Raw genomic sequence first — 18,044 nt, forward strand, 5'->3', positions numbered from 1 at the left:
TTTTGTATTAAATGTTTATTTCCAACTGCAGTGTTCAGATTACAAACAAACAAACGTAACTTAAAAGCATTTCTTGCATGACAGAAACCAGAAAAACAATACAGAGTAAGTAAGCTGAAAGTATCCTGTGTGATAGATGAGGGCTCACAGTGAATCATTCTGTGTGCCGATGGCTATAGTCACAAATTATCTCAAAGAAATGGTTACAAAAATGAAATGTCACTGTATTCCCCTTATCCCAAACGTGATGCCTTAGCGAAGATGTGTTACCTTCTTAAGGGTGCTTTTTGTGCTAATATGAAAAGAAAAGAGAAGAAGGGTGCTTGTGATGCACACACTCAGTATAACAACGCTCTTACCAGTTTTGGCAGGTATTGGCTACCTAACCATCTAGCTGCTTATGTAGATTAGATTTATCATTAATGCAGATGAAATTGGTTTAACTCTGGTGATGAGGAGGGTGTTTGTCTATGCTGTTGATTTGAAGGCAGAAAATCAAGAAAATTTGAGCTGCTTGTGAGACTTCACTCTATGCAGCCACAGTTAAAGTGGGATTTCATATTTGTCCCAAAAACAGAGTTGTTATTTTTTAGTTACATTGCAGTGTTGGAATAAAGTATTAAATGTTTTTTGATTTATGCGTCTCCTTACATTCACTCACTAACATTTAAGTGAGGCTCATTTTTCTAGCACCCTGTCCTTCATGTTTGTTTTGCTCATTTGCCCCCAACTTGTGAGAGACAAGGGAAAAAAAAAAAAAAAAAAAAAAAGCACTGAAAAGGTCAACACTTAAAGCATTCAACTGTGCCACAAAAAAAAAAACTGAGCATGTTTTAATAGTAGATGCATTCTGCCACTTCCCATAGGAAAATATGTAAATTGTGTGCTGGTGGTTGAGATTTTAAAAAAAAAGTGTGTGTGTATTTATATATATATATATATATATATATATATATATATATATATATATATATATATATATAAATATAAATATAAACATTACACACACAAAGTCTGAAAACTGCAATGCCGCTATTAGGCTAAAGGGAAAATGATGTACATTTCATTTTTGGCCAAACTATTACATTAAACAGTAAAGCTGATTGCAACTGGATTCTTTTGGTCCGCACGTGATTACACTGGAGTCTGAAATTACATTTTAGTTGCTCACATTAGCTTTGCTTGCATTTTCTTCTCTACCTCATCATATTTGTGTAGAATAATGAGCTTTCTAACTGAACGTTTGAAGAGAATGATTACATACATTGGCCATGTTTAAAATATCACGTCTTTAGTTTGCCAAACCACAAAGCCTTGTCAGATGCTGTGCGAAAACAGATTCAGATTCTACAAGTCAAACTCTCCCTCACTATAAACTAAGAGTGATAACTACAGAACGCAAGATTTTTAAAATCTCCAACATCAAACTCATCTTCTAAGCAACATACAAATAATAAATATGTTCAGTGCACTTTCTTTTAAGCAATAAAGCTAAAAACGCAATAACTTAAACACACAAAACTGGCGCTAACTCCTTTTAAATAAGTTAAAGAACACTTTTTGAAATAATCACAAACATGACGTAATGTCGGATTTGAAATTAGTTCCTTCCAAATGCATCTTTCTTTCTTACCCTTCATATCAGTACGTGCACAGTCAGTTGTAAAATCTGGTCTCATTGCTACTTGTTCAGTCCTCTCATGAGGAAATACAGCAGAGTTTTCATTGGTACTAAACTGAAAGAGTAACCCAAACTACTGGTGGAGAGGAAGACTAAGATAAAGAGAAAGAGAAGGAGGAGCTCCGGTGGAGGGGTGGAGCCTGTGGTCTTCACAAAGCCAGGGGCATGCAGCATTTAGAGAGGCAGAGAGGGCAAGAAAAGGAGAAAGAGAAGGGAACAGGGAGAAAGGATAGGAAACAGGCCCTTCAGTCCTTCCGTACTCTTCTTTTTCTCACAGCCTGTTTCTGTCCATCTCCAGCGCTGTCAATCCCCTCATCAGCATCCTTCATCTGCGGGAAGGACATTAAAATGAATACATTTATTCAACAATAAACTTGTTATAGCTGGTTTAGTTTAGTGTACAGTAGTGTTCCTCACTTTCTGTCCTCAAGGTCAAAGGATAAATCGCAACATAATACAGTATTCATGAACCACTAATATTTCCTTAAACAGTTCTTTCGCCAAGGTGCTAAAATTGTCTTGTAACATTATGTATATTGTCATAAAGAAAAGCTTTGAGAATAACTAGAGCAATTCACAAAAAAATGCCTATTTAGTACTGAATGCAGCTTATTGAGAAGACTTATAGAGACTTCACATGGCCACTATGCGTGTTTTAAAAAAGGATTTAATTAATATAACATCTACAAAAAGCTCGTGCAAAAACAAAAAAACAAACAAACAAAAAAAAAAACATTTATGTGTAGCAACAGAATGGCCGGGCATTTCAAAAGCCGCTCGAGTCAGTGTGAACATGTAAACCAGGCAACTCTGGTGATTACGCAGCCTTTTAATGTTGTTGGGGGTGCATGAGGACAAATTTAAACCACAAATGTAATGTGGCCACATGCATCCCCGACCACTTCTTCAGATGCTCCAAGTGATCAGAAAACAGGACACATTTAACCTCAATAATACCTGTATTTAACGCTGTCCACTTGTGATCAGAATCACCGAAGACACATCAAAGTGTGAATGGTCTCTTTGGGTATATTGTGTACATGCATTTTTTTATTTTACCCCAATTCTTTTACTAATTTAGTCCAATTCCCACCCACAATTTCCATCATACAACAGCTACCAGCCCGAAGGGTGAAGGCTTTCATGTGCTTCCTCCGAGACACGTGAACCCAGCCAGCTGCATCTTTCATAGCGGCGTAACACATTCGGAGGAAAATGCTATCCGCCCCCTTCCACATACATGAGCTCACAGATTGCTGTGATTGATAGGTGCAAGAGAGTATAGCCAGTTTTGCTTTCTTGGACTCCCAGCCACAGAATCACAAGCATTTTAATCTAATTTCCTTATAAAAATAAACATATGTTTCTAATGTCTGTATTTTCTAGATTATAAAAACCAAATACTTATGTATAAGGTCAAACTTTGAGATCTGATACAGGTTATGACAGAGGTTCCCAACCCTGGTCCTGGAGTACAACCTGTCCTGCACATTTTAGTGTTTTCTCTGCTCACACACACCCACTTAAACTTACAAAAGGGTATTAATTAACTGGTTAGTGAAATCAGGTGTGTTGTAAGGTGTGTTGGGACAATACTAAAAAGTGCAGGATAGGTTACTCTAGAAACAGGGAATGTGTAACCCTGACATGCAATTTAGTGACTATCACATTTAATCTTCCAGATGCACACAAATTACACAGGTGAACACAAACCTTTCATACACACATTCACATACTTACATAAAGTATAACAATGGCCTAATACTTTCATCAATCAAACCGCTGGTGACATTAAGATATGCACTCGGCTGGTTATTTTAGCTAGCTCACAGGTCCTGGTGAACCCCTGTCCTGCTTATTTTAGTGTTTTCCCTGCTCCCAACACCCCTGATTCAACTAACCGGCTAATTAACAACCCTTCCTGAGTTGAAGTGTGTGTGTGCTAAAATGTGCAGGACAGGGGTTTCTCCAGGACCAGGGTTGGGAATCTGTACTTTAGTTGAATCAGGTGAGTAATTAGTGACTGATGTGCTCCAGGATTAAAATTAACCAGCTGATATGACATCCTCTTCACCTCATCATCTGAAGGCATGTCATTCGATTTGCTAGTTTCCTCTTCCTCTTCCTCCTCCTCTGGAGCTTCTCCTTCAGCTTCTTCAGCTTCTTCACCTTCCTCCTCACTTCTCCCTGCATTCTCTGCTGAACCAGACAGAGAAAAATGACTGGGATTAGAAAGAATAACATACAGGCAATGAAGCCTATCTGAATGTTGAATAAATTAGCATTAACCGCCAGCTGAAATTGCTACTGTCAGCTCGCTAGCTAAAGAAAAAGACAAACATAATACTATGTTGCCTATACTTTTAAAATTGTCGTCAGAACATTTATATTTATTTAAATGTCCAATGATTTTGAGAGAGATTTGGCACCTTCAGTACATTTTCCCTTTTACTTAGACACACACACACACACACACACACACACACACGAATTAAAAAAATCCTGTCTCTTTACTGACCATTTGGATCAGCAGCTTCCTCTGCTTCAACTGTGTCCTCTTGCTTTTCTTTGTCCTGCTCTTCCTCTTCTCCCTCTTCCTCCTCTTCTTCTTCTTCTTCTTCTTCTTCTTTTACCTCTTCGCTTTTGGGTGGATCGATTTTCTTATAGACGTAATCATCCTCAGACTTCTACAGGACACAGAAATACACTTTTTAGTCAGAACCGATGAAGAAAATGAACAGCAATGGAAGGTAAATAAATTGCTTAAAATTAAGAAACATGGCAAACAATCAAAACATATGACAGCTAATAATAAATAATTAGCATTTACAGCACCACTATATTTCCCTACATTTCATTTTTTTATTTTAAATTTATCAAATCATTTAACACAGAAAGATGAAATAACTGATACATGTAATCAGTTGCTTGTTTCTGTGTAACAGCTGAGTCAGTGGTCAATGTCATAAAAGTACACAAGTGTACGGTGATGAAATTTATCATGATATCTGTATTATATCATCCAGCACTAACGCTGAGTGCTCACCTTAGGCCAGCAGAAAAGAACAGCCAGGCCAATAGGCAGTCCAACAGTCAGAATATAGACTATCCACAGCCACGGCCTCTCCTCTGCCGCCAATGCCAACTGACTAAACACCCCCGGCTGGGAGAGAGAGAGAGAGACAGAGACAGATAGAGAGAAACAGACAGACAGAAAGTGACAGAGAGAGAGGCAGAGAAAGAAACAGCCAAAGAGAAACAATGACAAAGAGTGAGAGAAACAGTGCAAAAGAGAGACAGAGAGACACAGAAAGAGAAAAGCACAGATGGAGAGAGACAGCGAGACACAGCGAGTATGAGAGAGAGAAAGACACAGAGTGAGTATGAGAGAGAGAGAAAGACAAAGAGGGAGGGAGAAACAAAGAGTGAGAGAATATAAATTGTTTGTATAACAGCAGGACAGAAATCTATGTAAACATTAATTTCCTCATTTTCTTTTCAATGGCAGTTCAAATCTTCTGTCACCAGATATCAGGCTGTTTGTGTGTGCATGTGCTCGTACCTCATTCGCGCTAGCCACCAGTTTTTTGAGCCCCCAGCTATCTGCGGCCCAGCGGTCTGCCACCTCTTTATCTGCACTGATGATGAAGTTATCAAAGTAGATGTCAGATGTCATGGACCACAGCTCCAATCCCACAGCCCGGAATGGGGTCATCTTAAACGGCTCCAGATCTTCAAAGTAGTCCGGATTTGGGATCTTACGTGCACTCCACACACCCTGTGTTCACACAGATCACTGCCATCAGTTACAGGACTATCAGCACACATTTAAATAATTGTAGTTTATTTTGTGTGTGTATGAGGGAATAATACATTCAACATGCATTTAAAACCCTGTTCTTCACAGATTAGTTGTGTGTATATGTGCAATATATAACCAAATATGGCAATTTTCACAATTTTTTTAAATTGTGTTAAAGCAAGACATTTTAATGTATGAATTTGGAAATCTTAGAGTTAATAATAACACAATAACATTATTATAACATGTATTATAACATATTATAAGCATATTAATAATGCAGTAGTACCTGGTAGTTGGGGTTGTCTATGAGCGGAGCCTTCCATTTACCCTTGTACTTGGGGTTATTGATTGTGGGAGGTTTCCACTCGCCACAGCCAGGAGCAGTCTGACATGCAGGGTTAGGAACCTGAGGAGCCTCCCACTCACCATCCATCTCCTCATCCCTGGGGGAAAAAAACAAAAAAAACATCAGTTCCTCTGTGAAACATACCAAATGGTTATTGGTTTTGGTAGAAACAGATAGCAATTACACAGATTTCTAACCGGATTAGAACTCTACACTGTGCTGCAGTCATGAATTATCTTGTGGATGACAAGAATATTCAATTCTGTGCAACTACAGAGCTTTATGAACCATGATTCAGGGGTCATTAAAATGAATAGACCATTCTACCCTACACAGGCAAACCACAATAACAGCTAAGCACCTGAGTGTGAGAAATGCCTCCAAAGTATGCAGTAAAGGGCCAATGCACGCGTGCATGTATTTATAAAGGAGTACTCACACCTAAAATGTTTTCAATTATTAAAAAAAAAAAAGAAAAAAAAACACATGCAGATTCTTCACGTTGCCTTTCTACGACCTTAAGGTGCAAATATACTTCACACAGCTGCTACACAAGCAGCATTGTTCACATACTGACTTAGCTATCTTTTAAAAGCAGTTTCTACTAGATGGCATGTCAGAGACATAACATCTGTCCATCTGGTTTCCAAGTCAAACTGTAATGTTTAGCAATTTCATGCACATTAACATTAAACTAATTAGACTGATGAGCTCCATTTCTCTTTATAACATGCTGGTGTAGGCATGCCTGTTGTCATGATCTGAGTCTCAAATCAAAAACCCTCACCGTACATTCAAAATATTTGCTAAGAAAAGAAAATCCAGAACACCGGTACTCAAACAGACCTTTTGATAGGTTTAAAATTCAAACACTAACTGTAATGGGAAAACCGTTAGTGTTAGTACTCAATAATGGTCTAGAGTAGTACATAAGTAAGCGATTTAAGACAGGACATTAGTGCTTTTATTCAGCTGGGGACAGTGTTACATGGTGCTATACTGCCGCCACTATTTACATTGGTATTGCACCACTCAGAGGCGTCACATTAATTTATAAGGATGTACGCAAGCAAAACGCCAAATGACCACAGGATATGCACGGCAGCCATTCTGCGTACATGTACGTGTAGTTAAAAGCAAGTATAAATCAGCCTTTAAATAATGTAAAAGCAAAGTGCAGTAACTACTGATTCTGTTCAACTGTCTTATGTTTTCACAGTATATATAAAAAAAAAAGTTTTGAACTACTATTAATATAATTTGATTTTTACTACTGCAGAGCGTTTACCAGTCTTCAGGTTTCTCAGCTGTAGAGTCTGGGACAAACTCAGGCTCATCATCCAGCCAGCCCTCAGGTTTCACTGCATCAGGATCAGGCACTGTTGCAGGGGCATCCTCATCCCTAGAGAGAGAGAGAGACAGAGAGAGAGAGAGAGAGAGAGAGAGAGAGAGGAGGGGAGAGGGCAGAGGGAGAGAGAAAAATGTATGTGGTGGCTAAATGGTTTATACAGCAAAAAGACAAACCCTTCAATACACAAATATCATCTCCTTTCTCTCAACTTCAAAATTTATAACCTCACCAGTCATCAGGCTTGACTGCTTCTGGGTCAGGAATCTTAGCTCTCTCATCCCAGTCACTTGGTTTAGAGTCGTCGGGATCATCAATCTCTTTAGGAGGGTTTACAGGTGGAACCATGTCAGTCAGCAAGCTTCCTTTGCTCACACTGGATTGGTCAATAAATATCTCGTAGGTATTGTCTGGGTTCAGAACTGATCAAGAGAAACAAACATGCAAAAACTCAGAAATTAACAAATCATAGTAAGTAATTACACTGTAAAACAAAACAATAACTACTTGGTACTGTGCAGTTTTAATTTAACAGACTCTATAATTATATAAAACCCTCTTATGGAAACACGCAGACATGGAAATTTCTCATAAAGACAATAGCATATTGTCACATTGTCCATCCCTACAGACTTTACAGTATAAATGAATGTATAACATGACAGCAAATGAGCTGAAAGCACACACCCAGTGTATAGAGGTGAGTCTTCTTGTCTGAGTACACCTTTCTGAGGTCTGTGTCAGCCCTCTTGGCATGTTTCTCCTCAAAATCTCCATTCAAAGGGTTTTTATGCCTGAAGATGAAATGCAGTTTGTAGTCTTCTCCACACTTATCTGGCCCAAACATGATGGTGTATGGTGTACGGTCATGAAACTGCTCCTGTAATTCCAGGTTGAAGAGTAACAATCTGTCAAATCCATCCAAACTACAAGTTACAGCATAATTTCTTTAAAACTGAACGCACTTACCAAGTCCAGGTTGGGGGTATCAGAGAGTAATTTAATGTAAGCACCACCACAGTCAATGCCATCTTGAAAATTGACTTCATACCTGATATAGATTGAGACAATCACTTGTATGAATTAGACATATATGCAAATATAAGAAAACAATGCTCAATCACAAAAATAAATAAATAAATAAATAAATATAGTAGCTGTAACGCTTTTGCTAAACTGGACCATGTCATGTTGTGGAATCGGTTAAAAATCAAACGTTATAGTATCATAATACTGATATAAATTGGCTAACTTATATGTCACAGAAATCCAGACAGCCTGAACAATAGTTTTTTTTTTTTTTTTTAATAATACCCAATGCACTCAGAAAACGAACAAATATTCACAGATACATATTTTGACATGTCTTGAATTATATTGCATTATGTTTCAATAAACTAACAAATATATTTCATTTGCATTTTGTCTTCATCTTATTTTGTTGCACAAAATCTACTTTGTGCTCTTCCTGATGTGAGAACCATAAATCATCCACAATTATATGGTGCCGGGGTGGCAGGCAGGATTCTGTCAGATGGTACAGGCTTCCTAATGACTCAACCTTCTCCCTTCCACTTCTCCCTCAACCCCTTATTCCACACGCACCCCCCCATCTTATTACCACTTAGCTCAATCTCTCATTCATTCCAACCCAGTGACAGGTTGCTATGGGAACTGTAACCAGGAAGTTCACTCACTGCACCACGAGTGGTTTGTTCTTGAAGATGAATGGTTTGTTGAGAGGAGCTGCGATGGCGTGATGCTTTGCGCGAGACTTCAGGACCAAACCCAGGTCACCAGGTACTTTGTTCTCCTTCAGAGCCTCCACCTCCCACTTGCCTGAAATCAAAGAGTATAGCACACATTATGGAAATGCACCATGTGATAATTACAGTTTATGTGTGTGTTGTCATGACATCTGACCTCCTCATTTCTTTTAAAAAATCTAAATAAGAAAATAATGAAGCTCTCAAACACGAGTCCTTAAGAAGGTAGGAGGACAATCTTAGATTTAGCTGAAATGTTCTCTCATTTAGGCATTTCAAACATAATTTATATTAAGGCATCTCACACTGCTACACATAAATAAGAGCAAAATTAAAAAAATCATATGGCAGGAATAAAAGACATAAATTAGATACATAAAAATAAGAATTGCCAAAGTGTAGGCAGCTTAAAGTGGTTTAATTCTGGAATTAAGGATAGCCAATGGGGCACATCTGAGACTTGATTCATTTGTATTTGTAGCTGTCTTGTGAGTTTTTTACGTCATCCTATTAGTGGCTTTTAGATGCTCGTCGTAGCAGCGATCAACCTCACTCATAATTGAAACCTAAAAGCACTTTGTACTAATTCTTCAGTCAAGGGTATTTCTAAATTAAGCTCTAAATCTGTCTAATACATCCTTTCAGTGATGGCATTAATTTTTTATATGAAAAAAAAATGTGATTACGGTTATGCGTGGCTGCTGGTGCATGGTTTCTACAAAACTTTCAGGAAAGCGAAAGTAACTTGAATTACTCACCCAAATTTAGGCATTTCTCATGTCTGGTTCATCCTAAGACCCTCATTGCTTAAGAACGTTTGAGTGAATACAACTACTGCCCTTAGACATTCGTTATAAGTGAATTTCAACTAAACAGGATTTGGTTTCTTTTCTCAAGACAGCAAAATGTGATGAAACTGTCGTCTATGTTCATATACATGCTACAGATGTGATGGATAGAGATCATGTTGAAGAACAGAGAAGTATTCTTTTAATATAGCAGTATTTTTGTGATGCTGGCAAAAGAGAGATACACTGAAAACTCACCATCATACTTAGCAATATCCTCATCTGCATCCTCTTTCACTGTTTTGGATTTTAACCAGCTGTACAACAAAAACAGAGCATTTTCAATATTCAAATACCTCAACAGAACATTTTTCTCCTCAGTTGTAGTGACTTAGCCAATTCCCACCCACTAGCTAGCTCTCCCCATCACACAACAGCGACCAATCAGGGATGGTGAAGGCTAGCATTTGCTTCTGCATTTTTTCAACCTGCTGCATTACAGGGCAACTGAACACACTTTCAAGAAAACTGCTCTCTTCCTCATGCATGGGTTCACAAATGCACGTGTTTATATACCGTCACTCTGATTAACAGGGAAGAGAGAACATCAATCACTCCCACCCCAAGAGAACAAAGCTAATTACATACTCTTGGACTCCTGGTCATGGATGACTCAGTTTTTTGTTTTTTTTTTGTCAAATCTAGGCCACACATTACCTGCTGAGAGATCCATCGTCGAAAGTCTCAGAGAAGAAAACTTCACCAGTGGGTACAGGGGTCTTATATGTGACCTGCGTAGATATACAAACAGGTCATGTGATCATATACAGTCTATATCCTTTTACATAACGCATATTTACAATGTATATCATTAATAAATGTAATATGTAATATGCAACATAATCAACTGCAACACCCATAGTAATACAACATAAACCTTATTGACCTCTGACCTGGAAAGAGACGTTAGCGTCAGCTTTTACTTCACTGCTGTCGTCCTCGGAGTCCACCTCTCCATCCTCCACCTGTGCCTCTTCATCATCCTCCAGCTCATCCTCCTGGGCCCATGTTACCACAGCGATGGACAGGAGCAGGAGACACGTCCAACTCCACCTCAGCTTCATCTAAACCCAAAAGGAAAAAGAAAAAGAGAGAGAGAGACGCAGCGATACAAGTGCTCAACATTAGATCATATATGCATACTCACAAGAACGCTAAAATAATCCCTGTTACCCAACAATGATAATGTTGTGCACACAGGATATGAACAATAAGACATAAAAATACAGAATACTATAACATACATGTTGCAGAAAGTCACAATAGTCTATGATCTGATCTCTATCTCACTGCTAACTTTTTCAAATTAAACGAATGTCTGTCCATTACTGTATGGAACACACTGGCTGACTACCATCTTAAAATACGATATGCTATTTGTTTCCTCACATGTGGTTTCCTGGCTGTCTTTTGTTTGTATAAATCAAATCAGTTTCTAGTTACGCTGAATGTGTGTCATATTACAGCCATGTTTGGCGCATATAGAGAAGTATTTCCCCCAGTTTGTACTAACACCAAAAATATATTAAAATATGCACAGATTGATAAAGAAAACAGGAAGAAAAACAGAGGTGACACAGTGGTGCAGTAGGTAGCATCACTGCCTCACAGCTCCAAAGTTCCCAATTCGATCCTGAGCTCAGGTTACTGTCTGTGTCGAGCTTCACATGTTCTCCACATGTCTGTGCACGTTTTCTCCCACATCCCAAAAACATGCCAGCAGGTGGATTGGTTAAGAGAGTGTGTGAAAGTTTCTGGACACCTGACCATCATACCCATATGTGCTGGTTGAACATTCCACTCCAACATTGCTGTTATAATAACCTCCACTCTCCTGGGAAGGCTTTCCTGTAGATTTTGGAGGGTGGCTGTGTGGATTTGTGATCATTCAGCCACAAGAGCATTAGTGAGGTCAGGCACTGATCTCAGACAAGGAGGCCTGGGGTGCAGTCGGCGTTCCAGTTCATCCTAAAGGTGTTCAGTGGGGTTGAGGTCAGGGCCCCGTGCAGGACACTCGAGTTCCTCCCCTCCAACCTTGTCAATGTCTTCATGGAGCTCACTTTGTGCACAGGGGCACTGTCACGCTGGAACAGGTTTGGACCTCTTAGTTCCAGCAAAGAGAAATTGTAATGCTACACAGAACAGCACAAAGACATTCAAGGCAATTGTGTGCTTCCAACTTTGTGGCAACAGTGTGGAGAAGGCCCACATATAAGTGTGATGGGTCAGGTGTACACAAACTTTCAGCCATACAAGCTAGTGTATTCTCTGCTCTGGATCCACTGTGACCCTGACCAGAATAAAACAAGTTACTGAAGATGAATGAATGATTCAAACAATTATTAGGTAAAGTATTTTCCTTTCAATCCGTACTAACAAAATAATGAAGGCAGGTAAAATATTTGTGCAAGGTATATACACCGATCAGCCATAACATTAAAACCACTGACAGGTGAAGTAAATAACACTGATAATCTCATTACAGCGGCACCTGTCAAGGGCTGGGATATATTAGACAGCAAGTGAACAGTCAGTTCTTGAAACTGATGTGTTAGAAGCAGGAAAAAATGGGCAAGCGTAAGGATCTGAGCAAATTTGACAAGGGCCAGATTGTGATGGCTAGAGGATTAGGTCAGAGCATCTCCATCTTGCGGGGTGTTCCTCTGTATGCAGTGGTTCGTACCTACCAAAAGTGTTCAAAAGGAAGGACAACCAGTGAACCAAAAAACATTCCCAACAAACCTAAACACTGTTGCAAGTACACCCCATCATGGCAACAGTATTCCCTTATGGCAGTGGCCTCTTCTCGTAAGATAACGTGGCCTGCCACACTGCAAAAATTGTTCAGGAATGGATTGAGGAACATGACAAAGCTTTCAAAGTGTTGACTTGTCCTCCAAATTCCTCAGCTCTCAATCCAATCGAGCATCTGTGGGACATGCTGGACAGACAGGTCCGATCCATGGAGGCCCCACCTCGCAACTTACAGGACTTAAAGGATTTGCTGCTGGTGTCTTGGTGCCAGATGCCACAGCACACCTTCAGAGGTCTTGTGGAGTCCATGCCTTGACGGGTCAGAGCTGTTTTGGCGGCACAAGGGGGACCTACACAATATTGTTGCGTTCTAGTCATGTCCGAAAGATCGTATTTACTCTGGATTTTCTTTGATATCAGAGTTTCCGAGTTGGGGGCGTGTCAGTAAGAAAACATGGTGGAATCAATGAACGTAAAGTCTGTAGTTGACGGTAAATTTGTTGAAACTTAACGGGTATTTAGCAGTGACATGTCAGTCAGGTTTTTTTATTTGCAATAAAACAAGCTAATTGCCTGCACAAAATACAATACCTTTGTACAATTACGATATAATATGTAATGACAAAGTTTACAGCGGCTTCGTAAATTGATTAAGAACATAAAAAAGCAAAACACACCTGATGTACATTCTTTGTTCTTCATTTTCTAGAAGTAGAGTTAAAAAAAAATCTTGCTGTATTTTTTGTAGTTAATTAAGAGAAGGTACACCGCCATCTTGCTCTGACCCCAAAGTGACTTGTACACACCTGATGTCGTAATTACGACCTCCCAACTCGTAAATACGAATTTCCCAGGAGGACTTGAACGCACTTGAAGTATTAGGCAGGCGGTTTTAATGTTATGGCTGATCGGTGTACATCACAAGTACTCCACATGGTTTAGAAAGACTAATGAGTGCCCTCTACAGGCGCAATGTGGTAACTGCAATCACTTAAGGTGGCACAGCGAATAGAAATTAAAACTCGAGTTATCTTATCTAACCTCAGTTTAGCCGTTGGATTAGCCGCCTCTTCTCTTAAGGAAAAGAAAGGTGCTCTGAAGTTCCCTTCTTATATTTAAACGTGTCAGACAAACCTAATTACGCCACATTTATTTCAAATACGTTACATAAGCATGCCTCACATGTACACAGCAGGCTAACAGAGCTAGCTTAGTCATCTTAGTCATCCGTTTATAGTTAGCAAGCTAGCAATACCGTTATTCACCTCTGCACCGAGCAAAGCCAATTGTTCTCAATACATTTCCATATTATTTTTAGTATTTTTAAAGGTTACACTATCTTTTCGACATCAGGAAGTTTGGAGTTATGAACATTAAGTACAAAAGTATGCATACAGAGAGGATTATATGATGTTATACGGGACGCTTCAGTGTTAACGGCTCTTTATTACATACTAACGGTTTGCTTAGTTTTCTGGCAGATTCTACTCAAATCTGGCCATAACTGGTTATAACCGGATTTAGGTTGTTTCATTAGTAAACCTCTCGTGCAGCTGCACGAGAACCTTCGCTATATTAATACAAATATATGGTCTTTTTAAACTATAATGTAGAAATTCAGGTAAAAAAAGAAGACAAGAGAGGTCCTAAAACCTCCGGCAAATTGTTAGACCATGCAGCATTGATTATTTAGAGTGTAGAACATGATAAAAACATATATTTTACATTTTAAATATTCATACTAATGCTAAACCACCTTGCTAGCTAGATGACAATTACCGTTAACCGATTTGTGGGATTTTATTCACAGCAAACGCACCATTTCCTACTAACCGCTTCTTCACTCACCTTATACTCTCGAATATTTTCCCCCTGAAGTCTCCGCTCACGCCACAAAACAGCCTGATACAATAACCGACTTCGCTTCAATTAATCCCACTGCATTGAATGAAGTGTGTGACAGCAGAAATGGAGCAGAGAGCTCAGGGCGCAGAGCTTCAAGACAAAAAACAGAATTCCAAATGACCCTCTACGCGCTACATGCGTGCACTATGTAGTGTATAAAATAACTGACTCCGCACCCTATGTAGCGCACTTCGGGGTACATAGAGAGCAATTTGAGATTCAGCTTCTCGCGCCCGCCTTTTCCGTTAACATTTCCGGTTTCAAGATGTCAAAATAAAAGTTAAAATATATGGTAAAAGCTGCGACGAATATGTTGAAATAATAATAATAATAATAATAATAATAGTAATAATTTGTTATTATTATTATTATTATTATTATTATTTACTTGTGATATACATCCTTACATTTTGACCTTTATTATAATAATAATAATAATAATAATAATTATTATTATTTTTTTTTTTACTTGTGATATACATCTTTAAATTTTGACCTTTATTATTATTATTATTATTATTATTATTGTCAAAATTTAAAAATGTATATCACAAATAAATTCACTATATATCTATGAGCATTACAACAAAAATATTAAACATCTCTTAAATAAGTTGTAAGAAACAAGAGAAGGCAAACTTATGCAATTATGTTTTTAATTTGAATAGCAATCTTCTGAATTCATGAAGAAAGCCCCATCAGATTGCCTTAACACAAACATTTCCAGAGACCTTTCACCTTTCTAGGCATACAAAATTCTGTATTTTCAAAACATGCCATATGTTTTTTGCCATATGATTAGTCATATCACACAAAAAAAATGGTGAGAATGGTCATTTTTCTGGAAATTGTATGAAGAGTTAAGGTCAGTGCAACCACTGAAATAAGATTGGTGGAAATAAGGGTGGAAAGCCAGGGAGGCTAATTTAAATACATGTATTTAGTCCCTAAGAAAGAATATATTCACATTAGTTGGTGTATTGTTCTCATTTGGTATGTAGTATCTTGCTACGTACATCTGTTAATTCCTCTGGATGGAAGGTTAATTATCCCACAAGCCACTTTTATACTCAGGTCACTGTTTTAACGTTGTTATACACATTTAAGACTTCTAGCTGGTTTCCCCTACATTCCACTTCATTGAAACAAACATTTTGAGAGTAGTGTACAGGCTTCCAGTTTTATGTAATTAATTAATAAATAAATAAATAAATAAAATAAAATAAAATGTTTGTGTGCACTTTAAATTATTATTCATTCACCTCCAGCAGTGGTCACCAGCACTCTTCCTTGAGATCTACCTTCCTGCAGGTCTCATCTCCAACCAAAATCTAACACACCTGTTCAAGCTGATCAAGAACTTCTTAAAGCAATGATTAGATGTTCAGGTGGCCATGATTATGGTTGGAGTTAAAGTCTTCAGGAAGGTAGATCTCCAGGAACAGGGTTGGTGACCACTGACTTACAGGAAACCTAGATACAGGAGAACCCAGAAGAAATCCACACAGATTTTAAACTATATGCCTACATTAACCCACATATAACAAGTTTTTAAATAAGCATGGAAAACACAACAAATTCAGAACACACCATTAGTCAGATGCAAAGTTTGTTCCCACTCCAAACGTTTCGAGCTGCTGAACATAATGAAACGTTGAAACAGCTGAGCTCAGGCCTGTGGTCCACACTAAGAATCGTGATGTAGAAGAGAAAATATTTATGCTCTCACTTGTCTCTCATGTGAGTTAAAGCTTCCAGCGAGTGGGTGCAGACAGATGGTGCAGTAGCCTTGATAGAGCTGTCAAGTTAAAGCATGTGTCCCGACTGTTTCCTCAGTAGTGTTTCACAATATGATCTGCTGTTATGTTCAGGAACATGGTTATGATAACTGATCATACTAAAGTTTGTGCTGGAATTCTTAAATCAAAAGCAAACACTCCTGTGTATTAGTTTATGCACTTGTTAGATTGTTAGAGTTTGTTAGATTTATGTAATCATGAAATCCACAATCATGAAATATTATTGTGAAGTACTGAAAGTCAAAATGAGATCTTGATCAAACCCTGCAGTGTCTCATATTTTCTGTCCACTAAGCATGGCTTGACCCTACCTGTCATCCCTCAAAACACAGAGAAGACACCCATCAAGTCTCTCCTTTATACTGGCAATGAAAAAAATCTGACGTGTACTGTTTTTGTAGATCTTCTCACATCCATACAAACTTAGCTCAGTTGTATTAAACTACATGTACTAGCATGTGGATATGTTTGTTTTTGACAGAGACTTCAAAGTACATCTATAAATTGCTCTTAGACTGTGCTACATGAAGTAAATGTAACTGTGGCCTTTGTCTGGCAGAAACAGTTGAACTGAGTGCTTTAACACAATCCAGCCTTTCTACCTTTATCTTTTTCTTCACATGCCTTGGATGTGTTTGTACATATTTGATTTAATTTACTGTCTTAATGTAAGTCCAAATCTGGCCCTGAATGTCCCGAATTCCTTTTTTGTAAATGTAGGCAATATTGTTACTCTGGCTGTGTAATGAAATCAAAATACTTCCATTAACTAAACTCTTCAACATCTGAGCTGTTAGTGTGAATGGTGAGACATGTGTATGTGACCCAGCTGTGTGTATGAGGCATACGTTGTATGTAATCAAGTGTATTAGAGAACGAGATCAGTTGCAATTATTTAAATATAGGCTATTTTATAGAATGTAAAGCAAAGTACTGTTATTTTTCATTTTAACCATAAGAGAAGAACAATCACATGTCAAAATATTGCAAACTCTGACCAGTTTAGAAAAAAACATCTGTAATCATAATATATCTATGTGAGTCTGATATGATTTATGGTTATACAATATTAACTGTAGATCACAGAACCCATCCTATCACCCTGAAGCTTTGATTCAAATTGTATACAAATGTGCAAGTAATTTTTTTTTTAGAATGCTAAGTGTTGTGCTCACACTGAGAAATATGAACAACTGTACTAAACAGAGCTGGCTAGTGTACTGTATTTGTTGAAACATGAAAAATGAGTACTTTCCAAGTAAGTGAGAGGCGGTTTACAGATACTTATTCTCGTTACAGCTGTTGAAAAGAGGGGGCAGCAAGGCCCTGACATTCTCAGACTGAGCCATTGTACAATTTACTGTTTCACTGAATTCACTGTTGACAGTACCAAAAATGGCATGAAAGAGCAGTTTGATTAAAAAAAAAAAAAAAAATCTTGCAGAAAACAAATTAACATTTCAATGATCAAAGTATCACCCAGTATTTAGTAATAAACAGAAACTCAAAGGACTGCTTCCATACATTTTCTGTACTGCTTATCCCACACAGGGTCGCAGGGAGACTATCCCAGGGGACTCAGGGCACAATGCAGGGAACACCCTGGATGGGGTGCCAATCCATTGCAGGGCACAACTGCACACTCATTCACACGCTACAGACAATTTAGAGATGCCAATCAGCCTACAACATGCCTTTGGCCTGGGGAGGAAACAAGAGTACCTGGAGAAAACCCCTGAAGCACAGAAAGAACATGCAAACTCCAAGCACACGGGGCAGAGGTGGGACTCGA

At 38.4% G+C, this 18,044-nt stretch overlaps 1 protein-coding gene across 3 annotated transcripts; it reads right to left on the bottom strand.

Annotated features, from left to right (window-relative positions):
• On the bottom strand, nucleotides 1-15,823 carry clgn (calmegin). Of its 3 annotated transcripts, none has more exons than XM_026941317.3 (15): nucleotides 15,716-15,823; nucleotides 10,688-10,858; nucleotides 10,452-10,525; nucleotides 9,993-10,051; nucleotides 8,878-9,019; nucleotides 8,150-8,231; nucleotides 7,868-8,060; nucleotides 7,413-7,602; nucleotides 7,121-7,234; nucleotides 5,773-5,929; nucleotides 5,244-5,459; nucleotides 4,728-4,844; nucleotides 4,200-4,368; nucleotides 3,756-3,880; nucleotides 1-2,010 (listed from the first exon to the last, which is right to left on the bottom strand). In XM_026941317.3, exons 2-15 carry the CDS (start codon nucleotides 10,856-10,858, stop codon nucleotides 1,927-1,929), a joined length of 1,893 nt encoding a protein of 630 aa, XP_026797118.2. In that variant the 5' UTR covers nucleotides 15,716-15,823; the 3' UTR covers nucleotides 1-1,926. The 3 variants fall into 3 exon arrangements, with proteins under 3 accessions (XP_026797118.2, XP_053088587.1, XP_034158523.1); XM_053232612.1 differs by lacking the exon at nucleotides 15,716-15,823 and adding an exon at nucleotides 14,397-14,604; XM_034302632.2 differs by lacking the exon at nucleotides 15,716-15,823 and adding an exon at nucleotides 14,397-14,602 and having other exon boundaries at nucleotides 3,756-3,877.
• Between the last annotated feature and the right edge of the window lie 2,221 nt (nucleotides 15,824-18,044).

The sequence above is a fragment of the Pangasianodon hypophthalmus genome, chromosome 3 (genome assembly GCF_027358585.1).
Source record: "Pangasianodon hypophthalmus isolate fPanHyp1 chromosome 3, fPanHyp1.pri, whole genome shotgun sequence".
In the NCBI taxonomy this organism is placed as follows: Eukaryota; Metazoa; Chordata; class Actinopteri; order Siluriformes; family Pangasiidae; genus Pangasianodon; species Pangasianodon hypophthalmus.